We start from the raw sequence: 19,099 nt of genomic DNA on the forward strand, positions 1-19,099 counted from the left end.
TCGCCTCAAGCCAGGATATCCCAGGGCAGTGGAACAGCAATTCCTGTCAGCTCCCAGCAAAGATTATTGGGGTCTGCACTGGGGAAATATTGACACTCCAGCTTCTTCTTCTCTTTTTAGAACTTTGAGCTTGCAGTCGGGTAGAAGGGCTGGTGGGGGAGTGGGAAGAGACCCACTGAGGGACACATCTCATCCCTCAGTTAGATGGAGCTAAACCCCTGATCTTGCTTAGGAAGAGCTGCTGATGCTCAATTTTCTTCTTTCCCTTCTGCTTCAGTGGGATATTACATTTCCCTGCAGTATTGGGGATAGAAGGGTATGTCAGCTGGAATGGTTTGGTTGTTACAGAAAGCATAAATGCATTTTAAGGAAGGTATTTTTACATAGAGGAGGCCTCCAAAAAAAACCAAAAAAACCCAAAGGTAATATAAGTGCAGAATATAGTGAACTTTGGGGTTTTCTTTTTAATTCTTGGGTAGAAAAGCCATCCCAGTTAGGGACAGCAACTTTTTGCATTGCTGAAAAAACCAACAACCAACAAACAAAAAAAGAAATCTGAATTTGTTCCTATTCAGATTTGTTCTTCATCATAATAATCCTTCTAGTGAAAAGGGCTAATTTACTCTTTCTAGAGGAATATTTTAAGTGTGATTATCACAATATCACAGCTGCTGAAAAGGTCTAAAATAGGACATTGACCTTGAATGTGTTCCTGCGTTTAGGATGTGGCGCTGTAGTGGTTTGGACTTTGTTTTCCCCCAGAGGCTAAGAAAAGTGGTAGACCCCAAGGGGTGGAAACCCCTGGAAGTTTTAGAGAAGAGATCCTAGCTAGGTTCATTAATCAATTATATTGGGTCTGGTTGCTATTAGCACGTTGATGGGTAGTTCTTGGTTAAGATCAATTTTATTTATAATAAACCCTCAAGCTAGAGATGAGGCAAGTCGTAACAAGGTAAGTGTACCGGAAGGTGCACTTAGTCTACCAAGGCGTAGCTATAACTAAAGCATTCAGCTTACACCTGAAAGATATCTGTCCCATATCAGATCGCCTTGAAGCCTAACTCTAGCTCTTCTACCAGATTACATAGAAACTAAGTTAATACTACCCATTAAATCAAAACATTCTCCTACTCAACCTAGTATAGGCGATAGAAAGGTAAACTCAAGACGCAATAGAGATCATGTACCGTAAGGGAAGGATGAAATAGTAATGACAACCCAAGCAATAAATAGCAAAGACCAACCCTTGTACCTTTTGCATCATGATTTAGCGAGAACTACCCAAGCAAAACGCCAATTTAAGCTTGCTTCCCCGAAACCCAAGCGAGTTACTCACGAGCAGCTATCTACTGAGCAAACCCGTCTCTGTTGCAAAAGAGTGGGAAGACTCGTTAGTAGTGGTGAAAAGCCAATCGAGCTGGGTGATAGCTGGTTGCCTATGAAATGAATCTTAGTTCCCTCTTAATTCACCTCCCAGGACTACACTCAACCCACATGAAGCGAATTAAGGGCTATTTAAAGGAGGTACAGCTCCTTTAAAAAAGAGTACACTCTCCCCTAGCGGATAAATTCAATTACAACTTAACTGTGGGCCTTCAAGCAGCCACCATTAAAGAATGCGTCAAAGCTCCTCACCTAAAAAATCTAAACTTCCTTATGACTCCCTCTTCCCCAATAGGCCAACTTATATTAAATAAGAGATTTTATGCTAAAATAAGTAACTAGGGATCCCCTCTATGGTGCAAGCTTACATTACAACATTATTAACAATCCACAGGATATTTTTTAACCTTAACAAGACCTTATACCCAAAACTCTGTTAACCCACCTATGGAGCGCCCCCAAAGATGATTAAAATCTGTAAAAGGAACTAGGCAAATCCAAGGCCCGACTGTTTACCAAAAACATAGCCTGGATGCTTTTCTGAAGGCACAAAGGGCCTGTTTTCTCTTCCATTGCATCAGAATGGGACTCCTTGTTCCAGCCTGCCTGCTCAGGTTGTTGTGGTGCTGGGTCAGGGTTTTCGTGTGGTTTTTCTCCTGGGATAAAGTTGTGTACAGTGAATATTGATTATTCATCCCATGTCTGGGTCACTGTCTACATCTTGAATTTGACCCAGAGTCTGGGTAAATGAGGAATGCATTGAAACAAAGTCAAGGATCCTTCAGTGACTCGTTTTTGTGAGTTCAGTCTTCTGAGACCTCTGATGAGTCTGGCAGGGCAGTGCCTGTGTGCAGAGGGGCAGGGAAACAGAGTCCCAGCCCAGCAGCAGTGCCAGGGAGCAGCAGCATTTGGCCTGTTGAGAGCTGCTCTTTTTCTCCTGCCACCCTCCCCTTCTGGGCCTCAGTGAGGCCTCAGTGCTCTGGGCCTTGGTCCCTGGGCTGGGCTGGGTCAGTCCTGTGGCCATGGCACTGCTGGCATGAGCTGGGCTCCACTGCACTCTTTCCACCACACAAGGGGCTCCATTTGCTCCAGGCACAGCCTGAAGCCTCAGCTCTTCTTCTCCAGGGCTCTCAAGAACAAGGCCAAGGAGCAGACTCTCCAGAGGGTCCTTGCCTTGCTGGTTTCTCCCTGGAGTCCGTGTGCTGCCCTCAGAGTGCCACTGTGGGGGCTGAGGGGCTGAGGCTGCTCCAGCTGGTGCTGGTGGTGGCCAGTGCCTCTGGAGATGGCAAATGGGGCCTGAGGAGCCCGGGGCCGATTCTCTGCTGCTGTGCTGGGGAGCGGGGCTGGCCCTGGGGCTGCAGGAGCTGCCTGAGCTGATGATGTGCTGAGCATTGCAGCCCCACAGGGCCTGTCCCTGAGCTCCATGGCCTCCATGTCCTGCTGCAGGGCCAGACCTGAGTGTGCTGCTCTGCTGGGCTGGGGCAGGGGCAGGGAGATGGGGGGACCAGGGAGGGGCTGGACTGGGCAGTGCCAGGGAGGGAAAACCCCAATGTTGAGCTGAAGGGTGTGAGTGTGCAGGGTGGGGGCTCTGCCACCCTGGGGCACCTCTGGAGTCAGAGTTTCCTTTGGCAGCACAACTTATCTAAGACCAAATAGTTTTCCAGAGTTGGCTTTTCTCTCTCTCTTTGTCCTGGTTTTCTTTTTTGTTTTCAGTTCCCCTGAGGGGAAAAGGGGGAAGGGAAGCACATGTTGATCCCTGCTTTTATCTGTATACAAAAGGGAGTTGGGGCGGGGGTAACAAAGCGATTTCTCCCTCTATTCTCTCTCTTTTATCCCATTCCCGCCTCCCTCGCCACACCCCGGGCGACTGTTTCCCCGCCGCCCCTCCTCGCTCGTCCCGCGGGGCAGCTCTTTCAGCTCCGGGGCGGCGGAGACTCCCCCGGCGCGGCCCTTTGGTTTCCCTCGGTTTATTCTCCGGAGCTGATTCTGTTCCCAGCTCGCCCCCCTCTCTGGCGACCCCCGCCAGGGCCCGTCCCGGGGCGGCTCCTTCAGTGCCCCGGGCGGCGGGGACCCCTCGGGGCGGCTCCCCCAGGGCCCCGCCCGCCGCCGCCGCTCCCCGGGGCCCTCCCCGCTTCCTGCCGGGATCGGACACCGCCGGCGGCCCCGGCCCTGCCGGGCTCCATCAGCCTGAGCAATTGCTGCCAAGGAGGGGCCGGGGGCTTCCTCTTGGCCTTCGTCTCCCTGGCGCTGGGGCTCGGCTTCTACCTGCGCCAGAAGGTGAGGGGGGTCCCAGGGGGTCGTGTGTCCCCCCAGAGCGTCTGTGCCCCCCCGGGGACCCCCCACCCCGCTGTCACCCCCTTTTCTCTCCCCACAGAGCTCCTGAGCCGGCGGCGGCCGCAGCCCCTCCCCGGGGCCTCGGGCCCAGCCTGGACTCCTCCTGTCCCTGTGAGGATTTTGGGGGGTCGTGTGTCCCCCCCTCCCCTGCTGCCACTCCTGATCCCAGGAAAGCTTCCCAGTTCTCCCCAGTCCTGGTTATTGGGGGGCAGTGGTGGAGGGGGGGTGGATAACGAGGGGTGGAGCCGAGTTTGGGGGGGGCAGAACTGGCTCCAGGATGGATCGGGAATAGGGACTCCCCTGTTTCCCCCTGCGTAAACCCACTCTGGGGGGGCTTTGGGAGGGCACCTGCCCCTCAGTAGGCACCCAGCTCATCCCAAAAGGTGCTGGGAACCCCTCAAAACCTTCTTAGAGCTCCCCGAGGACCCCCAAACACACTCAAAGCCCACCCAGGACCCCACCCAACCCCTTTTCTGGGGGGACTTCTCTGGGCACTGGTGGTGCTGGGAGCCCCCCCGGCTGCAGGCGAGGAGCTCTCGGGTGAGCGGGGGGTGGTAAGGGGGAGGTCGGTGGGAAAAGGGGGGGTTAGAGGAGATAAAGGGGTAGTGGAACCCCAAACTGAGTGGGAGGGGAGTGAGACCCCCCAAAAGTGGAGGGGGGGACCATTGAGAATGATGGGAAATAAGTGGGAGAGGTCTGGAGAGTGGGGAAAGAGGAGGGTGGGACCCCCAAATTGAGCATGAGAGGGCTGGGGAGTGGGGAGATGATGTGGAAGGGGTGAGAGAGGGGAGAAAAATGGGGATTGGGACCCCCAGAGTGATCCTAATTGGAGCTGGGGATTGAGTGGACTATGAAAAACTGGGAGGAACAGGGAGAAGGGTAAAAGAGCAGGGGTAGTGTGGTGGGATAAACGGTCCCATGGGAGCCTTTGGGCACAGGAGGGCTGGGAAAGGGGGGTGGCCCCTCTGAGCTCCCAACTTACTGTACGGTGCTGGGGGCTGCTGGATCCAATCTCAACCTTGGATCATGCCAACAGTTTCAGTTTAGAGGAATTACAGAAGTGTGACTGAATCACTTTGGTCCCCTAGGTTTTATTGATGGCAAATCAGATCTATTGATAAAAAGGAATTTATTTAGGGATACAAATGATCAGACAAAAGATCTTCATCAGAATTACTTAGTGCACAATATATACACTAAAACTACCAGGAGTACAGGATAAGATAGGACAGTGCTCTACACTAAAGCAATTGTTGAAGCAATTCTACTCAAGCTGCCACAAAACGAGAAATTCTTAATTAGAGAGGGATGGAACTCCCCCAGACCAACGCTGGTGTGGGGATCTCTGCTCTCAACCTCCAGGAGTGACCCTGGGGGGGGCCCCAGCCAAGACAGGAATCTCCACACACCCCCCAAGAAGGGTTCTGTTGACAGAACCTGCCTCTGGGAAAGGGGACTGGCCCTTTGTGGTCAAAAGGGATGGACTGACAGTCACTGGACTCCAGGGGTTGCCTCCCCATCAGGGGCTTCATTCGGGGTGGAAGCAGCGGCCGAAGCTCTTCCTGCAGTCGGGGCACTGGTGGGGCTTCCCTTACTGGTGGGTCCGTTGGTGTTTGGTCAAGGTAGAGCTCTGGGTGAAGCTCTTCCCACACTCCCCACACTTGTAGGGTCTCTCCCCTGTGTGGATGCGCCGGTGGGTGACAAGGGTGCAGTTCCGATTGAAGCCCTTCCCGCAGTCGGTGCAGCGGAAGGGCCTCTCATCCGTATTGCCGCTGGTCTGAAACCTCTTCCCACATTCCAAGCACTTGTAGGGCCGTTCTCCAGTGTGGATGCGCTGATGTCGGTTTAGGTGGGAGCTGTGCCTGAAGCTCTTCCCACATTCCCTACACTTGTAGGGCCGTGCCCCACTGTGGATGTGCTGGTGAGTGAGGAAGTCAGAGCTCTTCCTGAAGCTCTTCCCACATTCCAAGCATCTGAAGGGCTTCTCCCTGCTGGGAAGCTGCTCAGGGACCACCAGCTCAGAGCTCCCCCTCAAGCTCCAGCCGCTTCCCTGGCACAGGCTGGCTCTTTCCTCCTCAGAGCACCCTGGGCTGGCTTTGGAGCCCCTCCTGTGGGGGGATCTCCGGCCCTTTTCCTCCCCGCTGCCTTCCTGCGCCGGGGAGCCCTTCAAAACGGCCTCTCCCACCAGGGTCTCACGGGGGGATTTGTCCTCCGGGCTCTCCCTCCTTAGCTCGGGGCCTGGGGCAGGAAGCAAGAAGGACAGGCAGGGGATTTGCCTCCGGCCCACAGGGAAGGCCAAGGACATCCCCCCAACTCCGGCCCCGGCAGGACGGCGGCGCCAGCGGGGTTGTCCTGCAGCCGGGGCCATGCTGGGCTGACAGAGCCAGCACAACACCCGCCCAAAGGGACACTGACTTCCTCCTCACCTGCCTGGGGGGCCCAAGGCATCTTCCTCTTCCTCGCAGCCTCCTCCTCCATCCGCCCAAGCTTTGGGAAGGACAAATCCTGATGGGGGGAAAACAAGGGCTAAGCGTGTTGGCTTGGGGGTTCCTCCTGCCCAAGTCCATCTCTAGAGCTCACCGGGCATCCTCTGTCCATAAAAACCTCCAAAACACCAAGATTCAGTCCAGAAAAACCCAAACCACTGAGATTTAAGCAGATTCAGCCCAAAAAAATGTGTTTAATTGGGAGGATGATGGAAGTGAGGTCATTTCATGAGCACTTGATTGAGTTGCTATATTCTAATCAAAAGCTGTATTAATGTAGTGTCATTTAAAACGTTCCAGGGCTGTTCCACGAGGTTATCTGGCCCCCTGCCAGTTTAAGGCTGTTTCTCCAAACCACCAAACCACGGGTGCCAAACGCCCTGGTTGGTCAGTGCCGGCTGGGGGAGCGGGAACTCAGTGAGGGGATGAGAAAACTGCACCCAGGGCTGGGCTGAAAGAGGCTTCAGCACCACTTCTGATGGCCCAGGGGCAGCATCTGGCTTCTCCCAAAATGAGACATGGCACTTGTTCCTCTGCAGGGAGTCAAGGGCAGGAGGGTGACTCCTGCTGCATAGATGGAATGGCAGAGGATCCCTTGGGTCCCCAGGATGGATCAGCACTCAGGGATACAAACTGCGCTCAGGCTCAGGATGCAGCTGCCAGCACAGATTTCACTGCAAAGTCTGCAGGGAGTCAAGCTCTGGAGAGTAGGTGTGCAGGGACCTGAGGGAGGGATGGACAGGGGCCCAGCAGGGACAGCCAGGGCCTGCAGGGGAAGGCACAGGCACAACCTGGGCCCCCACACTGCCAGGGCTGTCTCTGCTCCTCCTTGCAGGCTCCGTGGCCAGGCACAGTTTGTGTTCCTGGGTGCCCACCATCTCAGCACTTGGAGACGCTCAAATCAGCGCCCGCAGCTCTGCAGCAAAGCCCCAGCTCACCTGGCACACAGGGGATGGACACAGCACCTGCTCGGGGATGGGCACTCACAGCTTCTTGTCTTCCCCACCACGGGGCTCTCCTTCCTCAGCAGCACCTCTGCCTTGCACTTATTCTCAGCCTCACCTCAGGGCCTGGGCTCAAGGACAGGAACCTGCAGGGAGGGGACATCAGGTGCAAGCTGAGGGCTGCCTGCTTGCACTGGCCTCTGGGCTTCTTTCTCCTTCTACAACCATACCAGAACTCAGCCTGCTTTTCTAACACCACACATTTACAGACTAACCTTCGAGATAGATATGGACAGACATCTCTATCACCCTGGGGATGGAGCCTCAAGCATGTGCTGCCACAGGAATGGCAATCACAGAATCCCAGAATCAGCTGGGTTGGAAAAGACCTCCGAGATCATCAAGTCCAACCCTGGATCCAACCCCGCTGTGCTTCCCAGACCATGGCACTGAGGCCACATCCACTCTCACCTTCAACACCTCCAGGGACGCTGACTCCACCCCCTCCCTGCCCAGCCCATTCCAAGGCCTGATGACTCTCTCAGCAAAAAATTGCTTCCCAATATCCAACCTAAACCTCCCCTGGCACAGCTCAAGATCCAGCCCTCTTGTCCTACTGCTGCTTCCTGGCAGAACAGCCCCACTCCCACCTGGCTCCAACCTCCTGGCAGGGACTTGCAGACAGTCAGGAGGTCTCCCCTGAGCCTCCTCTTCTCCAGCCTCAACACCCCCAGCTCCCTCAGCCTCTCCTCACAACACTTGTGCTCCACTCCCTTCCCCAGCCTCGCTGCTCTTCTCTGCACCTGCTCCAGCCCCTCCAGGGCCTTCCTCAACTCAGGGGCCCAGAGCTGGACACAGCACTCCAGGGGTGGCCTCACCAGCGCTCACTCCAGCCCAACAATCACTTCCCTGCTCCTGCTGACACACTCTTCCTCACACAGGCCACCAGCCATTAGCCCTCTTGGCCACCTGGCCACACTCTGCCTCCTCTTCAGCTCCCTGTCCATCCCCACTCCCAGCTCCCTTTCTGCCTGCCTGCTCTCCAGACACTCTGGCCCCAGCCCGGGGGGCTGACGGGGCTTCTTGTGGCCAAAGGGCAGGACCCGGCCCTTGGCCTGCTGGAACCTCATCCCCTTGCAATCAGCCCATGGATCCAGCTGGGCCAGGTCCCTCTGCAGAGCCCTCCTGCCTTCCAGCACATCAACACACCCCCAGCTTGGGGTCACCTGCACATTTGCTGATGAAATGCCTGGTTCTGCAGCAGCTGCAGATGCTCAAGGGGCAGCAGGACCAAGTCAGGGGCCTGGGGGGCTTTGGGGTGTGGGAGGGTCCTGGGGGAGCTGGGGAGGGGCTTTGGGGATTGGGGGCACAAATCAGGACAGACCAGTACAGACCAGTACCTCCTCACTGCTCCCCAGATCTCTCCTGGAGCTGGGCCACCTTGTCCTGGGACACCTGAGCCCCCCCCAGTGCCCTCCCAGTACAGCCCAGTGCCCCCAGTACAGCCCACTGTGTTCCAGTCCCAGGGTGCCAGGTGATCCCTCTTTGAGGGGGTTGGAAAGGATTTGAGGGGGGGGGGAGATTTAGAGGGATCTGGGGGGGGTCTTGATTAGAATTTGGGGGGTTTTGGGGTGCTTTGGGTGCATTTAGGGGAGTTAAAAGGGGTCTTGGGAGGTCAAAGGGATCTGTAGGGGGAAAGGATTAAAAGGAAAATGGGGCTTGGGAGACATTTGGGGGGGGTTAATGATGTCTAGGGGGAAAGAGGAGAGGCAGCACCATGAGCAGCTGAGTCCTGAGACCCCCCTTGGGGTTCCCAAGTCTTTCTTGGTGTCCCTAATTTCCCCCCTTAACACCCTGAGACCCCCCTGGTCTCTCCAATGTCCCCAGGGCCTCTCCATGGCCATAATTCCCCTTAATTCCACTGTCCCCATACCCCACCCCACTGTCCCCAAAACCCATCCCTGATGTCCCCAACCTTCCATCTCACCCCAGGAGGCCCCCCTGGACCCTCTGACACTAAAAACATCCCCCCTCCCCGCCACGTTCACTGCTGGGCTGTCGGGGACTCCAAAAAATCCCTTCAAAACCCCTGAAATCCTCTCAGAAATCCACCCCAAGACCCATCGAAGCCTCCCCAAGGACCCCCCAACTCCCATAAGAGACCTTATCCCCCCCGCAGACTCCCCTAAAGCCTTTCAGTGATTCGCAAAACACACCTGGAACCCCCCAAGCCCATTCAGGGATCCCCGCAGTCCCTCTAAGGGAGACTCAAAGCCGTCTGGAAACACCTAGAGACCACAAAAACTGCTGCAAACGTCCCCACAAAACTCACCTAGGAGCCTCAAACCTCTTCAGAGATCCCCCAAGCCCACTTGGGACCCCCCAGTCTCCCCAGAAACCAAAACTCCTTCAGGGACTCCCAGACCCCTTCAGGGCCTTTCAACCTCCCCCCCTCGAGTCCCCTCAGGACACCGAACCCCCTCAGGGACCCCTCAAAATCTCCTCGGGAACCCCCGAACTCCCCCGTGGTAAAGCCTCCCGAGCCTTCCAGCCTTCCCACCCCCAGCCGCGCTCCCCGCAGCCCCCGAGGGGATCCCCAGACCCCGCTCCCCCCGCAGACCCCCCCAGCTCACACACCCCAGCGCAGCTTTTCCCGGGGCCGCCGCCCCCGAATCCTCCACGCGCCAAAGATGGCGCCCTTCGCGCGCTTCGGGCGGGGACACCCCCGCCGCAGCCAATCAGCGCGCGGCCACGCCCCCTGCCCGCCCTCCGCCCCGCCCCCGCCTCGCGCGGGGCACCCCGGGAGATTCCCCAGTCAGTGCCGGGAACAGCCCCGGCAGCGCAGCCCCCGAGGGCACCCGGTGTGCTGGGGCTGGAGAGGACCCTCCTCAGCCTGGGCAGCAGGGCTGCGGGGGGGATTCCCTGACCCTCCCCAGATGGGCCCTTCCTGCCCACCAGCTCCTGCTCCAAACGGCTCCCACACACCCCGGGCCACTTGTCCCACTTGGGCACTGGAGCTGCCCCAGGGCATCTCTGGGCAGTGGCCAGCTCTGGGACTGCTCTGGCAAGTCATGGCCTGAAGCCACGAGTGTGGAATTTAGGAGACACTTGAAACCTCTGCAGAACAGGACTCTTGATAATTGCTGAAGGCTTCCTGGCCAGTATTGCCAGACCTTTATTTTCTTATTATTTTTTTTTAATCTCAACAATTTTTCTCCACTTGTTTTCATTGACAACATCTTTTATATATTCTATTAAGCTGATTCTTTCATTGTCTACATGAATAGTTTTGTTCAGCTACTTATCAAAGTAAATATCCCACCAGTGATTCAGTTATGGAAACCTGGCTCAGAGGAAGCTCCTGATTTTTGGGGCACCTTTCATCACTCTAATTTTGCCTCTTTTGTTCTTCCTCTCCCTATTTTTGTCTTGAAAAAGCTCTCCAGGATGTGTGTGCCTGGGAGTATATTCATCCTCTGAGCTGTGCTCTGTGCCATGGGACAGGGGACAAATGCACCTTCCAGAGAAATCTGCCCCTCCTGCTCACAGAAGCCCTCTGAGTGCCCAGGTGAGATGGTGCCCAGGCTGCTTTGCTGGTGTGGAATGAAAGGGCCAGGCCAGAAAGGCAGAGGAGGGTGAGGGAGGAGACAGGGCCCTTTGCAGGGGATGTGTGTGAGGCTGGGGAGATGAATGTCCCTGGGCCAGTGAAGGCTGTTCCTGGAGTCACCCCAGAAGTGTCAGGGCTCTGACAGGGCTCCAGAGGGCATCCTCAGTGCCCCTCCTCCCTCCACTTTTGGGGGGTCCCACTCCCCTCCCACTCAGTTTGGGGTCCCACCACCCCTTCTGTCCCCTCTGACCCCCCTTTTCCCACTGACTGCCCCCTTCCCACCCCCCACTCACCCGAGAGCTCCTCGCCCGCAGCCAGGGGGGCTCCCAGCACCACCAGTGCCCAGAGAAGTCCCCCCAGAGAAGGGGTTGGGTGGGATCCTGGGTGGGCTTTGAGTGTGTTTAGGCAGTCCTGCAGAGCCTGTGTGGAGGTTTAGGGGGTTCCCAGCACCTTTCAAAGTGTGCTGGGTGCCTTATTGAGGGGTTAGTTCCCTCCCAGAGCCCCCCCAGAGCGGGCTGACAGGGGGAACACAGGGGGGTCCCATTCCCGATCCATCCCGGGGCCTGTTCTGCTCCCCCCAAACTCGGCTCCACCCCTTGGGATTCCCCCAAGCCCCTTCCCCCACTGCCCCCCAATAACCGGGACTGGGGAGAACTGGGAAGCTTTCCTGGGATCAGGAGTGGCAGCAGGGGAGGGGGGGACACACGACCCCCCAAAATCCTCACAGGGACAGGAGGGGTCCAGGCTGGGCCCGAGGCCCCGGGGAGGGGCTGCGGCCGCCGGCGGCTCAGGAGCTCTGTGGGGAGAGAAAAGGGGGTGACAGCGGGGTGGGGGGTCCCCGGGGGGGCACAGACGCTCTGGGGGGACACACGACCCCCTGGGACCCCCCTCACCTTCTGGCGCAGGTAGAAGCCGAGCCCCAGCGCCAGGGAGACGAAGGCCAAGAGGAAGCCCCCGGCCCCTCCTTGGCAGCAATTGCTCAGGCTGATGGAGCCCGGCAGGGCCGGGGCCGCCGGCGGTGTCCGATCCCGGCAGGAAGCGGGGAGGGCCCCGGGGAGCGGCGGCGGCGGGCGGGGCCCTGGGGGAGCCGCCCCGAGGGGTCCCCGCCGCCCGGGGCACTGAAGGAGCCGCCCCGGGACGGGCCCTGGCGGGGGTTGCCAGAGAGGGGGGCGAGCTCGGAACAGAATCAGCTCCGGAGAATAAACCGAGGGAAACCAAAGGGCCGCGCCGGGGGAGTCTCCGCCGCCCCGGAGCTGAAAGAGCTGCCCCGCGGGACGAGCGAGGAGGGGCGGCGGGGAAACAGTCGCCCGGGGTGTGGCGAGGGAGGCGGGAATGGGATAAAAGAGAGAGAATAGAGGGAGAAATCGCTTTGTTCCCCCCCTCCCTCCCCACCCCAGCTCCCTTTTGTACACAGATAAAAGCAGGGATCAACATGTGCTTCCCTTCCCCCTTTTCCCCTCAGGGGATGAGAAAACAAAAGAGAAAACCTTGAGAAAGAGGGGGAAAGCCAACTCTGCAAAACTATCTCCTCTGAGATAAGTTGTGTAGCCAAAGGAAATGCTGACTCCAGAGGTGCCCCAGAGTCGGCAGAGCCCCCACCCTGCCCACTCACACACTTCAGCCCAACACTGGGGTTTTCCCCTCCCTGGCACTGCCCAGTCCAGCCCCTCCCTGGTCCCCCCATCTCCCTGCCCCTGCCCCAGCCCAGCAGAGCAGCACACTCAGGTCTGGCCCTGCAGCAGGCCATGGAGGCCATGGAGCTCAGGGACAGGCCCTCTGGGGCTGCAATGCTCAGCACATCATCAGCTCAGGCAGCTCCTGCAGCCCCAGGGCCAGCCCCGCTCCCCAGCACAGCAGCAGAGAATCGGCCCCGGGCTCCTCAGGCCCCATTTGCCATCTCCAGGGGCACTGGCCACCACCAGCACCAGCTGGAGCAGCCTCAGCCCCTCAGCCCCCACAGTGGGACCCTGGGGGCAGCACACGGACTCCAGGGAGAAACCAGCAAGGCAAGGACCCTCTGGAGAGTCTGCTCCTTGGCCTTGTTCTTGAGAGCCCTGGAGAAGAAGAGCTGAGGCTTCAGGCTGTGCCTGGAGCAAATGGAGCCCCTTGTGTGGTGGAAAGAGTGCAGTGGAGCCCAGCTCATGCCAGCAGTGCCATGGCCACAGGACTGACCCAGCCCAGCCCAGGGACCAAGGCCCAGAGCACTGAGGCCTCACCGAGGCCCAGAAGGGGAGGGGGGCAGGAGAAAAAGAGCAGCTCTCAACAGGCCAAATGCTGCTGCTCCCTGGCACTGCTGCTGGGCTGGGACTCTGTTTCCCTGCCCCTCTGCACACAGGCACTGCCCTGCCAGACTCATCAGAGGTCTCAGAAGATTGAACTCAGAGAAACAAGTCACTGAAGGATCCTTGACTTTGTTTCAATGCATTCCTCATTTACACAGATTCTGGGTCAAATTGAAGATGTAGACAGTGACCCAGACATGGGATGAATAATCAATATTCACTGTACACAACTTTATCCCAGGAGAAAAAACACATGAAAACCCTGACCCAGCACCACAAAACCCTGAGCAGGCAGGCTGGAACAAGGAGTCCCATTCTGAATGCTATGGAAGAGAAAACAGGCCCTTTGTGCCTTCAGAAAAGCATCCAGTCATCATTTTCTTCAGGGCATCCTTGAAGCAAAAGGTTTCTTAGGACAGATGCCAGAGCTTGGCAGCAAGCTGTCCTTCTCAGCTTGGAAAATCTCTGCTAACTTGCCTAACAATGGTACAAACCCCCCAAGTTAATGTTGTCAAACAGCTGCATCTGCAGGATTCATGTTCCAGCATTACCTAATGCACAATTATCACACCTCGTTTTAAATTTAAAGGGGAGGTAAAAAAAAGCGGGGGGTGGGGGGAGACTCTCCACCCCAGTCATCCATCAAGTGTACATCCTGGCCACTGCTCCCAAGAAATTTAATATATGCTAAAAAGATATAAAAAGACATCAAAAGCTTTCAGAAATAAAAGTGCTTCAGAACTAGATTTTAATATTACCGAGTGGGTTTTTGCCAGATTATAAAGTTGACTGAAATGCCAGGATACTGCATTTTGGAAGCAGCAGCAGCTCACATATTGCCTTGTATTAGTGGCTGAAGTGTGTTGCTGATTCCAAAGCCAGACTATCATCATCTGTGGGGGAGAGTAGATAAATAAATAAATACTGAATCTCTACCAAAAAAAGCATGAATAGATGTGGCCACTTACCCAAAGAGCTGTTCTTGTTGCTGAGGACTCCTCTCTCTGAACACATTCACCTGTCATTCTGTCAAGGTAATAAATCCTTCCATTTATTACAGCACACTCAAAAGCCTCCTGCTATTTAATTTCAGTGGAAAAATGGCTCAAAGTGTCTAAAACCTTTACTTTTGCTACTGTAAAAGTGCTGGGATTTTACTTCCTTCCTGATAAGCCAGTGCCAATGGATGTGATTATTCTTTTCTTATTCAAAGTATATCAGTAGTTCCAAAGCACTCTCCATCTTATCAGGGGTCTGAACAGCACAGTTACTGAAAAGAGTTTGTCCTGCTCCTCTCTCCTTCTGCCAGGCTATCAGATAAACCCAACTAACTCTGTATTTACACACCATCAAACATAAGCTGTGTCTTCAACCCACTGTAGCCTGTTTCTGGCATGTTACAGGTTTGCTGCTTGACATCAGTTGTACCCAAAACAGCAGCAGTGAATTAGCTTAGAACAAAAATATAGTCACTCCATAGCACAAAACAAAAAAGGGACACAGCATAGGAAAAAAAAAAGAGAAACATTTTGTGAAGTAAGAATGATCACTCTCATCTCAGTAGTTCACAGGTATTTATCTGGTGCTACTTGAAAAAGAGCATGGAAGCAGTAGGATCTAAATGCATTCAAAACCAACAGACCTCAAGAGTAGAAAAACAATTTCTTTTTTTTGTTTATTTTATTCTCCTGTCCTCTAGGAACTGTCTCTGATTTGCAAGGGGTGAGAAAGTGAAAGAAAGGAAAATGGTTACAGTGTCTGAAAGCGTTTAAATGCCTTTACAGTTTTTGTCAGTAACAAGACTGATTTTCACGATCCAACCTTCATTTGGCACTAAAAGATCCTCACAAAAACAAATCAAAAAAAACACTCTCCCCCAAACAAGCCTCTCAGCAACTCTCCTTTTCATTCAGTGTCTCAGATACAGAATTTTCAGTGCTGACTACTGAGGAATAACACAAGATCAACTCCCTCAGAAGGGCCACAGCTTTGAAGATTTTGCTCCCTGCCCAGCCCTAGGGAATAGGCACAGCATCTCCCTTCCTTCTTCTCAGGATGACAGGATATCCTTGGGATGAGGGCAGTGTTGGAAGAGTTAAACATTAACCTGGCTGTGCCCTGGGCACTCTCAGCTGGCTAAATGAAAAGTTCTGGAATGCAGGGAGAAATCCTGAGTTGCAGCTCTTTGATTAAGTACAGCCTTCTTTAGAAGCTGAAGCTCCAGCCCCTGAGTGGAGGATCCTTCCCACCACTTCTCCCACTGACAGTCCCCTGAGCAATAAAATATTAAACATAAAAGGACAGTGGCATTCATCCTCCACAAAGACAGGACCAAATCCTGCAGCCAATTTGATGGCAGAAAAAAAAAAAATTAAAAGCAAATAAAGAATACACAGAAAATTTCTTGATCCTTTGTTACATTTCCAATCTATGGAGAACTACACAAACTGCCAGTAGCAGAGTGCTCAGAGTACATAAAGGAGTGTGATTTCACCGTTTTGTTAAATCTTGGTTTTACTAGATTTTCTGTCTTGTATTTCTTTAAAAATATTCACGTGAGAGACTGAAAAAAGTTTTTCTTTAAAAAACAGCTCTAGAAACCAACCCAGAAATAGGGGGAGAGGGGTGAAAGAGCAGCAATAACATGTACAAGATTAGTCTGAATAAAGCAAGTCACCTCCTGCCCACCCATCCTGGCACCTGATGGGAAGGAGTTTTGGAAGTGCTGAGGAACAAGCTAGCACTACATTTTAGATATGACTTTTTCATCTCTACATCTACAGGACTTTAAACTGTTTCATGTCTAGCTGGCTTGGAGGGGGGAGCATACACACAACTGGCTTATAATTTTTTAATTATTTTTACCTTTTTTAAAATTTTTATTTCCTTTTTTGTTTGTTGGTTTGTCTGGTGTTTTATTTCTGAGGACATTCAAAACAAGAAACAGCAACTCCACATCATCTTCTCATTCTAACTTGCCAAAGCCCTCAATCTCTGATCACACCCACTGATCACTGAAGCCAACAGGACATTTTCTGACAGCTTGACCAGTTGTTTAAGGAAAGAGAGTGTGATGGAGCACACATTTGGGACACTTCTGACACTCCTCAGCAGGGCTAATATTGATTTGTTTCCTTTGGCTAGGTAAGTGCTGCCCAAACACATTACCTGTGGTATGTAGTTCCAATCCAAATGATGAAAAGGAGATGTGCAGGTTTTTTTTCCACTTACAGCAACATGAAAAGACACAGAGGAGGAAGAGACATCCACGCTAAGCTACAGAGTAATAACCTCAAAAACCTCAAATCACTTTATCTTAAAGTTTGGTTTCAGAACAAAACTCTTGAGGAGAATCTTACACCCTCCTATATAAAGACAGCAGCTCAAAGCTGCAAAGAGTTTTGCTCAGGGAAAGGCAATATAATTTTCAATGTATGATAAAAGGATATATTTAGAGTATTCCCTATGACATCACATCCTCCCTGTGACATCACACCCTTAATGTGACATCACATCTCCCCTATAATGTCAGATCCTTTCTGTGACTTCACATCTCTCCTGTGATATCATATCATCCCTGTGATGTCACGTCACCCCCTCTGACATCACATCCTCCCTGTGACATCACAGCTCCTCTATGACATCGCATCCTCCCTGTGACATCACACCCTTCCTTGTGACCTCACATGGCCCCCTATGACATCACATACTTCCTGTGATATCACATCTCCCCTGTGACATCACATCCCTCCTGTGACATTACATCGTCCCTGTGACATCACAGTTCTCCTAGGACATCACATCTGCCTTGTGACATCACATCCTTCCTGTGCTATCACATCTTCCCTATGACATCACATCCATCATATGGCATCCCACCTCTCCTGTGATATCATATCATCCGTGTGACGTCACGTCCTCTCCATGACATCACAGCTCGCCTGTGACATCACATCCTTTCTGTAGTATCACATCTCCCCTATGACATCACATTGTCCCTGTGACATCAAATCCTTCCTGTGACATCATATCATCCTTGTGACATCACAGCTCCACTGTGACACCACATCTTTCCCTATGACATCACATCTCTCCTATGATGTCACATCCATCATATGCCATCATGTCTCCTGTGATATCATCCCTGCAACGTCACGTCCTCCCCTATGACATCACATACTCCCTGTGACATCGCAGCTCCCCTGTGACATCACATCCTATCTGTGATATACCATCTCCCCTATGACATCACATCCATCATGTGACATGACATCCTTCCTGTGGCATCACATCTCCTCTATGATGTCACATCCATCATATGACATCACACCTCCCCTGTGACATCACATCCTTGTTGTGACATCAAGGCTCCTCTATGTCACATCCATCTCTCCTGTGATATCATATAATTCCTGTGATGTCATGTCCCCCCATGACATCACACCTGCCCTGTGACATCACAGCCTTCCTATGACATCACATTGTCCCCATGACAGCACAACTCCCATATGACTTCACATCCTCCTCGTGACATCACAGCTCCCCTATGACATCACGTCCTCTTCATGACATTACAACCCCCGTGACATCATATTTCTCCTATGATGTCGCATACATCATATGACATCACACCTCTCAGATGATATCGTATCATCCCCGTGACATCCAGTGCTCCTCTATGACATCACATCCTCCCTTTGACATCATAGTGTCCCTGTGACATCACAGCTCCCCTATGACATAATATCTGCCCTGTGATATCATATCATTCCTGTGACATCATGTCCTAACCTATGACATCGCATACTCCTCGTGACATCATATCTCCCCTGTGACATCACATCTCCCCTCTGACATCACATCCATCATATGACATCACATCTCCTTTGTGACATCATATAATGTCAGTGATGTCACATCCTCCCCTGTGATGTCACATTCTCCCCTATGACATCACACCTTCCCTGTGACATCACATCCTTCCCGTGACATCACATCTTTCTTGTGACATAACATCTCCCCTATGACGTAACATCCTTCATATGACATCACATCTCCTCTGTGATATCACATCATCCCTGCAACGTCACGTCCTCCCCTCACCCATCACAGTTCCCTTGTGACATCACAACCAGTGACATCCAGATCCATCCCAAGGTTGGGGGTGTGTGTGAGACAGGCAGAACCACAAACGCCTGCACAGCCCAGAGCAGTCAGTGTGGGGCTGTGCTTGCTGCTGCAGAGACCCCCAGGGAACAAACCCAGGCAGGCATTTGGGGGACTGTGTGTGTGTCCCTAAGGAGGACACTTGCCTTATTATTGCTTCTTATTTGTAATATCTTACAGATCTATCATACAACACCTAAGGATGTTGTTGCCATAAATATTTGGGTTGGGTCTGGCTGAGCTGCAGTTCAGTTCCCAACAGCAGCCCTCCCAGGGCTGGGCTTGGCATTGGCAGCTGGAAGGGGGTTGAGAACACCCCAGTGTTTTGGCCACTGCTGAGCACAGCACCAACACTGGGACATTCCTTCCTTAGCTGAGGGCAAGAGTCTGGCAGGGGACCCAAGTAGGCCAGCTGAGCCCAACTGACCCAAGGGACATTGCAGCCCATGGGAGGTCAGCTCAGCTCTAAAAGCTGAGGCCCAGAGCAGGAGGGGGGCATTCATTGTCTGATGGCTGCCTGCTGAGGAACCGTCCCGCGGACCCAAGCCCTGCTCCTGGGGAGTGGCCGACCATGGCTGCTCATGGGAAGCAGAGAACAAACCCTGCTGTCTTTGGCTTCTGTGTGACCAAGCTTTGTTCTACTTTTTGCTTTAAATAAACTGCCTTATCCCAACCCACTATTTTGTTTTTCCCACCTTACTCTCTCCCATGTCCTGTTGGGAAGGGGAGTGATAGAGCGGCTGGGAGGGCACCTGGTGTCCAGCCAAGGTCAACCCACCACACACCTGAACACTTCCAGAGACTCCACCACCTCCCTGGGCTACTTGTTCCAATGCCTGAGCACTCTCTCAGGGGAAAAAGGTTTTTTTAACATCTAATCTAAATCTCACCTGATGC

General features: G+C 53.5%; 3 protein-coding genes and 1 pseudogene across 8 annotated transcripts in view; 2 read left to right on the forward strand and 2 right to left on the reverse strand.

Annotated features, from left to right (window-relative positions):
• The window catches only part of LOC127474815 (zinc finger protein 208-like), a 1,262,639-nt pseudogene that overhangs the window by 1,114,602 nt on the left and 128,938 nt on the right, over nucleotides 1-19,099 (forward strand).
• Nucleotides 1-19,099, reverse strand: part of LOC127474909 (zinc finger protein with KRAB and SCAN domains 1-like) — an 81,606-nt gene that overhangs the window by 53,181 nt on the left and 9,326 nt on the right. For 2 of the 6 annotated variants that reach the window (XM_051796235.1, XM_051796234.1), the window contains exon 2: nucleotides 7,142-7,293. The exons of 3 other annotated variants lie outside the window; for them this stretch is intronic. The gene's annotated coding sequence lies outside the window, so the exon portion shown is untranslated. Of the gene's footprint in view, nucleotides 1-6,321; nucleotides 6,899-7,141; nucleotides 7,294-19,099 lie in introns of those variants that run through there. One more of the 6 variants, XM_051796233.1, reaches the window with a different exon arrangement.
• On the forward strand, nucleotides 3,088-3,792 carry LOC127474928 (basic proline-rich protein-like). The gene is made up of 2 exons (XM_051796258.1): nucleotides 3,088-3,660; nucleotides 3,758-3,792. The coding sequence occupies exons 1-2, from the start codon at nucleotides 3,130-3,132 to the stop codon at nucleotides 3,764-3,766; spliced, it is 540 nt and encodes a 179-aa protein (XP_051652218.1). The 5' UTR covers nucleotides 3,088-3,129; the 3' UTR covers nucleotides 3,767-3,792.
• Nucleotides 5,169-19,099, reverse strand: part of LOC127474832 (zinc finger protein 345-like) — a 61,028-nt gene continuing 47,097 nt past the window's right edge. The window contains exon 3 of the mRNA XM_051796135.1: nucleotides 5,169-5,705. Coding sequence (XP_051652095.1) covers nucleotides 5,309-5,705 — 397 coding nt within the window. The 3' untranslated portion in view covers nucleotides 5,169-5,308. The remainder of the gene's footprint in view (nucleotides 5,706-19,099) is intronic.

The sequence above is a fragment of the Manacus candei genome, unplaced genomic scaffold, assembly GCF_025592945.1.
Source record: "Manacus candei isolate 608988 ecotype Guabito, Panama unplaced genomic scaffold, ASM2559294v1 h1tg000045l, whole genome shotgun sequence".
Lineage (NCBI taxonomy): Eukaryota > Metazoa > Chordata > Aves > Passeriformes > Pipridae > Manacus > Manacus candei.

Excerpts from the sequence above, each read along its gene's own strand:
- LOC127474928 (XM_051796258.1), top strand. The coding sequence starts at position 3,130 with ATGTTGATCCCTGCTTTTATCTGTATACAAAAGGGAGTTGGGGCGGGG.